The following is an 11,104-nucleotide window of genomic DNA, read 5'->3' on the forward strand; positions in this document are numbered from 1 at the left end:
TCTTGTTTGGTATCTGCAGGCTGCAGATAAGAGAACCAATTTGGCCTCATGAGAAAGTTTGGCTGATGCAAATTTAGTTGTTAGTTGAGGAATCTGAAGAGGCGGAGGTCAGCTAAGGACACAAAACTTGTAGCTGCCATTCCATACAAGTCTGTGGCCTCGCATGACCCACAGATATTTTCAGATATTAACATCACCTGCAGCAATCATTGTTGCTTTGTATTACATTTCTTCCCTCAGAATCCTGTCCTTGAAAAACAGCTGCAGAGAAATAATATCGTTTTTTTGTTTATCAGGGGAGATTTCTGCCTTTCATGTGATGCCCGAAAAGGTGTGATACAAACTGATAATCACCCATATGCAGAAATAAATGCTAGTTTGTTGCAGTTTGTTGAAACCAACTGTATTTTTCCCATGATTATAAACTGGGGTCTGTCGATGGGTCATCCGTTGCCATCTTTGACTGTTCAAACCCAAATGTGTAGTGCAAAAAACCCAAAACACATATATGATATAAATGGTTTATTTAAAGAGTTTTAGTCAAGTTTTGAACCTCATCACAGTACAGAAACAGTGTCAGGAAAGGTTACAAGTGATCTTATGGCCTCGGGCATTACTTATTTCTGGTACTGTCCTACTAGACCTCAGTGCAGCATTTGATACTGATGACCACACTATTTTATTACAGACATTAGAGCATGCCTTGGGAATTAAAGTTTTTGCAGAGTAGTGGTTTGAATCATATCTATCAAATAGACTCCCGTTTGTTTATGTAAATGAGGCATCTTCTTCACACACAAATGTTAGTTATGGAGTTCCACAGGGTTCTGTGCTGGGAACACAACTTCTTTACTTTATACATGCTTTTCATAGGAAGTATCATTCAAAGGCATAGCGTTTCATTGCAAAGTTACATCTATCAGTGAAGCCAGATAAACACACACAACAGTTAAACTGCAGGAATGTCTTAAAGACATAAAGATTGGGATGACGTCTATTTTTAGTTTCTAAATTCAAATGAAAGGTTATTGTTCCCACCCCTGAAATTCTTAGAAAAATGACATCTAACCAGAGACTTACTCTGGATGTCATTATCTCATTATCTTGGCCTCCAATCACACTGTGAATAATCATGGAGTAATTTTTGACCAGGATGTCCTTCAGTGAACATATTAAACAAACATGTAGGACTGCTTTCTTGCATTTGTGCAATATCTCTAAAATTGGAAACACCCTGAATGGTGCTTAAAAACGACTTCATGCATTTATTACTTATATTATCCGCTTTTGTAATATATTATTTTCAGGCTGTCCTCAAAACTCCCTGAAAAGTCATCATTTGATCCAAAATGATGCAGTAACTGCATTATTGTACTGGAAATAGAGAGCATATTTCTCCCATATAGGCTTCTCTTCATTGGCTCCCTGTTAAATTCAGAATTTAATTTAAAATGCTTCTCCTCACATACAAGGTCTTAAATCAGCCCCCATCTTATCTGAATAATAATAATCATACACGTCACCCTGAAGGAGCACTTCACTCAGACTGCAGGCTTACCTGTGTTTCCTAGGATATTTAAAAGCAGAATGGGAAGCAGAGCTTTTAGCTTTCAAGCTTTGGGACCAGTTCTCAGTTTGTATTCGGAAGACAGACACCTCTATTTTTATAATTAGGCTTAAACCTTTCCTTTTTTATAAATCTAGAGCTGGAGCTGGGGTGATCGTGAATCCTCCCTGAGTGATGCTGCAATAGCCTAGCCTGCTGGGGGCTTCCCATCATGCACTGAGTGTTTCTTCTTTACTCACCCTTTTCACTAACTTGGTGCTTACGCACCATTCTGCATTTAATGAGTAGTCACTATTTATCTCTGACTCTCTTCCACATTCTTTTGTCCTGTCTGTCTTCCCTCACCCCCGACTGGTTGCCGTTACCCCTCTATGAGTCTGGTTCTTACAGAGATTTCTTCCTGTTAAAAGGGAGTTTTTCCTACCCACTGTTTCCAAGTGCTTGCTCAAAGACAATCATTTGATTGTTGGGGGTTTCTCACTATTATTGTAGGTTCTTTACCTTACAATATAAAATGCCTTTTGAATTAATTGTGATAAAACTTTATAGGGGTGCAGACTGGGGCCTGATTAACTATTAATTAAAATCTGACTTACAGCCATCCCGATCTTCAAGGTAAAAAATTTGCTAAAGCTTTATAACCTAATATATTGTGTAGAAAGTATTAAAATTTAAAAGATCATGTCACATTTTACAAGTTAAATTAATGGAATATAGAGCTATTTAAAACTGTTTTCTACTTCAATTTTTTTGTACTGACAACATATAAGCATATAGGAAATGATATATGGATATTCCAAGTATGACGCCACTCTGGACCTCTGATCTCTTCTTCAAGGTCAAAAAGGGTCAAACTTTCATAAAATTGTGCTTAAAATTCTGCTGCCTTTGTTTGTTTTTGCAACATTCAGGATATGACATCACATTATAGTTTGCATCTAAATATCATGATGCCTGATCTCAAATTTTACTTTTCACATCTGCCTTTCTTTCAAGTTGACTGCAAAGTGCATTAAGTCTTTAATGAAAGTATTGTACAGAGAAAGATAAATAACTGCCTAGTTAGTTAGAAATATAGTAGTTTTTATATAATAAGCTCAAGTTATTCTTTTTCAGTTTTTTAAAAATCAGTGCCTATTATTCATTACCTATTGTGATATAATGTTTGTATAATCAAATGAAACATCTGTCACGCAACCCTTATAGGAGTTTCACTGCACTACAAACTGCTTAAAGTATGTTTTAACAAACAAAGAAAACTAAGTAATTATATAAATGCAATACTGCCCTCAGAGTGAGCTGCCTTGGTGAAGGACAGTCTCAGAGTGCCTCTTGTTAAATTAGGTATTTCACTGGTAAGGTCATTTAGTCAGGATGTTTAATGGACTGCATTACATCGAGAGGTGTTCATAATTTTCCTTCACCTATGGAAATAGCAAAAATACAGAAGTAATAATAATAGAAACACCAACTTTAAATATAAATTCAAACCTTTTGTCAAAGTGTTGTGCCCAGGCAGGCATACTATAACATGAGAACATGCTTTTTACAACATATGTGTACCTCTTGTTCCTAAGGTTTTTTTGCCTGCATTTGTGACCTCTCTTTCTCCACCCATTAATCTTCGTTCATTTATTCTTTCACACAGAACAGGGGAAAAGTCTACAGTGTTAACTATCTCAAGGCCACGTTGGGGTACAAGCAGATAAAAACCGTGGTTCCCAGACCCTGACAAACAATACCTAGCACAGCATCCCAGTTTTGTCGCTCCTATCTCCTCCTCCGACCAGACGTTCGGGACCAACCGCAGCCTTTGTCTGCAGCCAGTCTTACATGTTCATCCACCATGGCCTTTGCATTCATTGTCATGACATTACTTTTGGGCTCTTCCATGATGATGGCATTTGTCTTGGATCCATCCAGGAAAGAACCTGAAGCTGCTGTCTTAGGTCACAGGTCAGTATCAATATCAAATCAGAATCTGTGCAATAACCACACCACAATTTTGCGTGCCTATGTAGTTTTTGTTAGTACAGCCATCTATTTGTATGATGTTTTAATTATGTTTTGGGAATGTTTCAAGGAAATCTTTCTCTATTGTTCAGAAATCAGAGTGAGCTGTGTGCTGATGCACGTGCGGTGAGGTCACATGGGTTAAATAGTAAATTCAGTGTGTGATTCAGGGTCATGTTGCCCAAATGGTTTTCAGGGAAAGCTGCACAGAGACATAACAGACTGTTCTGTTCAAGCTGCAGTAATGAAATCAGTCACACTTGTCTCACTTCAGCCAAACATCTGCAAACCACTAGTCCACGAGGGTATTTGAGGGTATCTAGAAACCAACTACTTTTTCTTTTAATGTGGTAAAAACAACGAAGATTACTTTCTTTTATTTTTTTTCCAACACAACATTGTACGTTATGTTCAGGTGTCAAGGTGAGTCATGGCTGTCCATCAAAAAGAACCTCCTTGGGGTTCTGAACTTGCAGATTGAGCCGCAGCTACCTGCCGGTGCACTGGACAGTGTCAGAGAGCAGTGGAACCGAACCTTCAGCATCATTTCTCACACAGTCAAGCATACTGCAAGTATGTGAAATCAAAAGACACACAGAAAAATGTACCACCCTCAACCTAGCACTTAGTGGCAGTCAGCTCTAAAGTCTTACAGTGCCTCTGTATCTCCTTCCAGCCCCAGCAGTCCCAGGCTACTCTGCATCAGCTGATAATCAAAACAGTGCGAGCCTGAACTGTTGCTCCATTGCCTCAGAGATCTTTATGAAAGGTGTGTAACAATACATTGTTATTTATGTGTAACAATAATACTGGTATGCAGCATTTTTCAGTACAGTAATCAAGTGTTTAATTTCCCAGATCTGGGCTGGGACAGCTGGGTGATCCAGCCTTTGAGTCTTACCTATGTTCAATGCGCAACCTGCAACTCTGCCATGACCACTGTGCAATGTCCATCATCCCAAGTAAATGTCCAGGATGCCAACACACAGGTATAGTTAACAAAGACATTATTACAAGAGAATAATTCACTGATTTATGTTTTTGACTCACATTTACATCTATAGATATTTATATGTTGTGCTTTAGTCCCCCCAAAAAACAAAACCTGGCATAGGAAATTCTCATAGGTGTGTGGGAACAGCACAATGCTTAGATTTATGATGTACTTTGTTATTTTCTACTATGCTGCCTAAGAACAGCACGTATCTTACCTTGGTGTGCTCTGGAGGCGAAACAGCTGCATGTAGATAAGCACGTGTACTTCTTCTTCCTGCCAACATAAATGAACTTGACCAAAAACAAGTCAAGGCATTCCACAAAGTTCATCGACCAGAAAAAGCGTGACAGCAGGAGAGTATTGTGGAAACAGAACAGTAAATAAAAATCAAAACTAGAAGTTGAAGTGTTTGTTATTTTGTTTAAATCATTTCTATTTAAACAAAATAAAAATGTAAATCATTTCTTGACACCGTTCTTGCTTTATTTTGTGTGGAGCAGAGCAAGTCCTGCACACAACAGATGTTTGCATTTTTACCACCAGAACTCTAAATGTTTATGTTTTTTTTTCACTGAAATATGACAACAATACAATTTTTAAAATGCTTAAGCGTCAGCTCTATAATCATGAAAATATGCACTGTGCCTGATTCCTGCTCTCTTTATCTTTTCCCAGGACCAGGTGCCATGCTGTCAGCCCACCTCCCATGAAGTGGTGCCCATTGTCTATATGGATGAATCCAGCACCATTGTCATTTCCTCCATGCAGCTGACCCGCAGCTGTGGCTGTGGGCTGGGCAACTCTGAGGATCCTGGCAAAGAGTAGGCTGTCTTGAGTGTGTGGTATGAACCGCTTGGCTTTTATACACACATCAAAAGAACAAAAAATCATATCCACAATTATGTTCTCATACAAACGCTGCTTTTGTAGGTTGTCTTTCCCTTTTAAAATAGAAAGTGCATTCAGCACTAGCTCCAGGAAAAAAAGCAAGTCTGGGCTTTCCATTCCTGCAGCTGTGCTGTATTAAAACAGGAGTTTTGGAAAGTTAGACGATTATTGTTCAACTGATTTAACAGTAATTACACAATCTTGCTTCGTGATTATGCACTACATTTATGTCTTTGTCTGTAACCATTGAACCAAAGGAAGCTCCAGCCAACACATGTATGGTAAATCCTCACAGTCTGTCTTTAAATAAATCTCATGTGGACAGGCTACTATTAATAGCTGTTAACTATTACTGAGTGTTCCCTGAAGAAATGTAAGACTTGAGCCAGACCCTCTCACAAGAGGATCAGGCTCTACTCTTAAAGCAGATCGTCTCTGATATGTAAAACGATCTTTTCTCATTTCTTGTTGTGGAAAAGAACTAAAATTCAATCTTCACAGATTACGTTTCATGCTCACAAGATAAATTTAGCAATCTATTAATTTCTCTGGGGCATGGGCATGACTTTCCATTGGTTATACTCTATATTTTCATGTGTCAACTGAGGAAAAAGAAAAACAATGTTGGCCCGCAAACCCAAAAACTGCAACTTTAAAAGTTTACTGGTGATATGACTGACATGCTTTAACAGAGGAGAACAAACAATCTTCTGTCCACATTTAATTTTGATTCTGATTTGTCATATGTATAAAAATTCTGCCAATTGCAACAGTTAGATATTCAAAATTCAGATTCTTATTTTTGAGATTGGCTGCTTCAGTTTTATGTGTTTGTGGTGTAATTTACATTACATTATCTGACTGCTTTTATATACATTTACATGGAAGAATTCTTGTTTTTTTGTTTGTTTGTTTTAAAATTTATGCTTTTTTGATTAAGACTGGTGACAGTTCTTGGTTGTAATTTTATTTTGTTATATACTCTGGCTTATTTTACAAAATTACCACCATGTTTTAAGTAATGTTTCACAAGTGTACTACTGCTTACAGTGCTATACAATAAAGCAATTTAACATATTTAGATAAACCTTCTTTTATTGTGCTCAAGACACTGTTTTCCCATCTTAATCACTTGCACCATTCAATAAATTCTTGCTTATTCCAATAAAAGATTATAAATGATTGAAATCAGCTATTTTTTTAATACTTCTTAGTTGCTATTGTGTAAGTATAATTCACAAATTAAACAAAATGCTTCACAATAAAACACAAGAAATAGAAGTATAACATATCACAACAATGTATTGTAACAGTCACAATTGTGTGGTGTCTCTTTAAGACCACCTAAGTTAATGTTTAGTGATGTCACAAGTACGCGCCACTGCCCCCTGTAGAGTGTGTGAGAAGCGTGCTGGCACATGGACACATGGACTCAGATGGACCTCATATCTTTACCTCCTTAACTCAAAGTAACGTGTTGTATGAACACTGCTTGCTTCATGTATGATAAGACAGCAGCCGTTCAACCGGGCCTTGTAAGGTTAGTGAAGAGTGTGTTTATTAAAGGACAAGCACTGTGGAATTCCCAGTACCAGTGTTGTCGTGGGCTGAGTGGTCCTCTCACCCACTAAATACAACCCACGTTACAGTATTCTTTATATTATTCTCTGAACTGACATTTTTAAATAAAACTTTCCTTATACCAGCCCCTCATGGCTTACTGCCAGCCACAGACTTGCTGTTAATTCAAGTGGGAGGGAAAAAGTAGATGATGAGGAAAAGTTGGCACTGTACTGTATAAAACTAGGTGTTGGTGTGAGGGAGAGCAACATGTTGCGTACTTCTGAGGAGCCTCTAATGTTTTTTTAGTTGCTGTACATGCAATCCTTTCCTGGCTACAGTGAAATCCTTACATATAGTTCTAAGTTTAAAGTCTGTGAAGTTTCAGGTCTAGCTCAACATTGGCAGCTGCCTCGGTTTTTGATTAATGCTGGACAGAATGCCAGGACATATCGGCATATGGTTGTCTTTTGGCATACTGTCGCCACTTCTGCTGGCTGTCGGCGCAATTGAATGTTCAGAAAAAGAAACACTGATCAACCCGCTTCCCAGGAGGGTGATACAACCAAGTGACTGTTTAATGGAGTGTACTGGGATGACTTACATCAAAAAATTGCAGCTTCGGGACAATCATAACATTCGGCTGTCAGACTCAACTGAAGGTAAGGAGACACAACATGACACCATCAACTCTGGGTTGGAGGCGTGGGGGGTGTTTGTTGCAAAATCAAATCTCAGGCTGTGTTCTGAAAATAATTCCTGAGAGACATCATCGCTAGTTAAAGTGGTTCTGCTCCATCTATCTCCACCTGACTGACCTGTTTTATATTGCCCATGTGTATAGGCCTTCACAAACTAGTTTCCTTTCCTAGGAGACCTCGGGGAATACTGTTGGCCTACTGACCTCAAGTGCAACATTGGTGAGAGCTTTTTGCATGCCTACGCGGTATTGCCTGTCGATATATCTGCTGTGGGACATGAGCAACTGGAGGTCAAAGCCACTGCTCCAGCTGCCACCACACTACATGCACATAACAGCCCTACAACAATCGCAGAGAGCTGCGGCCTTCGTTACGACGTCACACAGCATTTCAGCACACAGAACGCTGGGACATCGCTCTGCATCCAGGTTGCTACCCAGGAAGATTCTCTGGGGGACACAGTTCTTAAATGTCCTCCATATCTGGTCACCTTCTGGCAAAGAAGTCCAAATCAGCGCCAACAACAAAGTGCTGGATAAAATATCAGAGCTAGAGGTATCCAGATCTTTTAAGTAAAAGCACCAATTATGATATTAAATAATATGAAAGGTCCTGCATTTTTAGAAATTTTAATGGGAGTATTAGATGCAAAAGTACAGAATGAATAAAAAAAAAGAACAGCCCCTTTGTCACAAAGGAGATGGAGCTCACTCTATAACTTATGGTGATTTTCTTTAAAAATTGGCATCATTTGCTTTTCATTAATTTAAAGCTGCCACATACCCACAGGGGTTAATATAAAATTGTCACACAGCTTGTTTTTTTTTTATCTAGTTAATTTGATCATACCTGGAAGCTGGAAGTGTTACATTCTTATTGCTTATATAAACGGTTTGGACATTTTACTTTATTTGTTCTTTTCATACTTTGTATGTTAGAAACGTACTTTCTAAAGTATCTAGTAAGTAAACCTTTCAGACTAATAGAATAGAATAAAATGTTCACTATTTCCTTGTGAGTTGTTTTGAAGCAACAAGTAACAAGTGTGTTTGGAAGTGGTTGTAATTTATACTTAACAGCAATAGCAATAAGGAAAATCTATAGTGAGTCTCCAAGGCCCAATAATAAAATAGGGTATCAGAGATGCTAGTAATGGATGGTTATGCTTGGATTGTAATTCAGGGGTAAGGCTGGGGCAGAAAAGATTAATAACTGTAATTTCTCTATATTCTTAAGCAAGTTTAGATTTATTCTCTAGTGCTCTCGATGTGCATTTAAATCCCTTACCTGAGTGAACAGAAAATGAGAGTGAGGTCCACAAGTTCACTAAACTTGGAAAGCCATGTGAGTGATAGTAACGATATTATTTACTGTTCTCACAAAATGCATTTAATGCACTTGCTATGATCAGTGAAGCTGTATACTACATTCTTTCAGAAATATGTTTTAAGATGATGAGCAAGCATATGAGCATGATGACGTGGTATTATGAACATTATATGGTACATATACTTGTATTATCCGCAATAATATTCTTATGATATATATTTGGTTTATGTGACTTCAGTTGTAAGGGTGTTTCGTGGCACTTTGGCTAAAAGGAGCAGATGGGGAATAATTTTAGATGCGCTCTGAAACTTTCAGGGCAAACTTGTTGCTCTGCTGACTTATTCAAAGGCAAAAAGCTATGTAAATGTTCTCTCTAAATGAAGAATGCAATGATGTTAATGTTGTGTTATAAGGGTTGATAGGTGTAATATTAAACCATTTCATTTTCCTTTCACTGTCACATCTTTATTGAGTTTATTTAAGAAAGCTAGGATAAGATGTGATTGTAAACATATTTTTGCTCTTTTTCCCACTTCCATTTTGTCTGTTTGTTTATTTTATTCTGTTGTTATGCATAAAATCCTCACAATGTATCTTATTGCATTTCATTACTACACAAGGACATAATATACTGCCACCTCCTGGGTATGATGTAAACTAATGGAAGTACTGGAATGTAGTCCCGTTTACTATCCAACCACTGGATGGCAGACTTCTTACAGGGTAGTACTGCACCAGACTAACAACCAATATAAATAAATAATTTACTGCCATAAAAAAAACTACAACTAGGGTGTACAAGTAGGGTGAAACACCAATTTCTCTGTGAAATGTTGAGCATTATTGCTCTCTTTTAACAAACACCATATTTCACATATTCCACCAAAACGTGGACAAGAAAATCCACAAAGGTGCTTCAAGTAGGCTCATGTTCCATTGCAGTTTTTGTAATTAAAATAATTAGTGGAATTATTCCTAATGATCAAAATATATACTAAAAGATCCATTCCAACTGCATGTTTAAATGATAAGCCTAGTATAAAAGAAAATCCATTTGAATTGACTAATCAATCACAGCATTAGTTTGGTCATGACAAAAAGTCATGCTCAGCAAACCTTGGCAAATCTCAGTGCCAGAATACATCAGCTGATACCCTTTAACACACACAATTGGAAAAATTTCATGTAGTCTTTCTACATTTACTGAACATCTGCAAGCGGTTTTGCAAACCACCCCATCCCAGCTCTCTTCTATACATGACGTAATCAGTGCCATATCTGTTGTTATTGATGTACTGTTTTGTATGGATTGAAGGGGTTTGGGTGGGCAGTGGGGGTAAACCTTTTTCTGTTACAGTGTAGACACACTATTAAGCCTAAGCACTATTAAGGCTTAAATGAAGGAGGGTTTTTGTTGGTGTGCTCTGCTGGCAGGCGACCAGGGGCAGCATAACATAACCCTCCTATTGGGCCTCCAGACAGACCTTTCTCCGCCTGTATTAAAATAGAAATGTCATGAAAGGTGTGACAAAGGTGAAGAGTGAGTCAGGACATTCTGCCTGTCTTAATCACCACCAACAAATAATCACAAGAAAGTGTGAAAAGAAAAGAAAAAAGGTATCTTGTGTATTTAAAAGCCAGTCATACTTGCCTTTAAGCCGTCTGCTTTCTTACTGATTCATTTTCTAAGTTCAATGGATACATATTGCCAAGAACAATTTATTCATGTGTCCCCTCAAATGATCTTATTTATGAATGGATTTTAGTCAAATATATCAAACAGGACAAATGGGATGATTTCCCTAAATCAGATTTTTTTTTAATCTCTCTTTTTCCATTACATATAATCATGAGATCAAATGATTATTTGCTGTAGGGTTTTCAATACTAAAATTATGGCAAGAGCTCACTGTAAATAATAAATATTATAAAATAAAGCATTGTTTTTGTTTATGTACATTTTATATGTTTTGTTATATCGTATTATAATAAAATTACTTAGATCTATTCTCTATCTTTCCTTGTTTTACGTAATCATTCTATTCTTCA

The 11,104-nt window shown here is 37.5% G+C and overlaps 1 protein-coding gene across 1 annotated transcript; it reads left to right on the forward strand.

Annotated features, from left to right (window-relative positions):
• The first annotated feature begins 3,413 nt into the window (after positions 1-3,413).
• gsdf (gonadal somatic cell derived factor) lies at positions 3,414-5,402 on the forward strand. Its single transcript, XM_063480610.1, has 5 exons — positions 3,414-3,523; positions 3,996-4,153; positions 4,257-4,349; positions 4,439-4,569; positions 5,253-5,402. The coding sequence occupies exons 1-5, from the start codon at positions 3,414-3,416 to the stop codon at positions 5,400-5,402; spliced, it is 642 nt and encodes a 213-aa protein (XP_063336680.1).
• Positions 5,403-11,104: the final 5,702 nt, after the last annotated feature.

The sequence above is a fragment of the Pelmatolapia mariae genome, linkage group LG7 (genome assembly GCF_036321145.2).
Source record: "Pelmatolapia mariae isolate MD_Pm_ZW linkage group LG7, Pm_UMD_F_2, whole genome shotgun sequence".
NCBI lineage: Eukaryota > Metazoa > Chordata > Actinopteri > Cichliformes > Cichlidae > Pelmatolapia > Pelmatolapia mariae.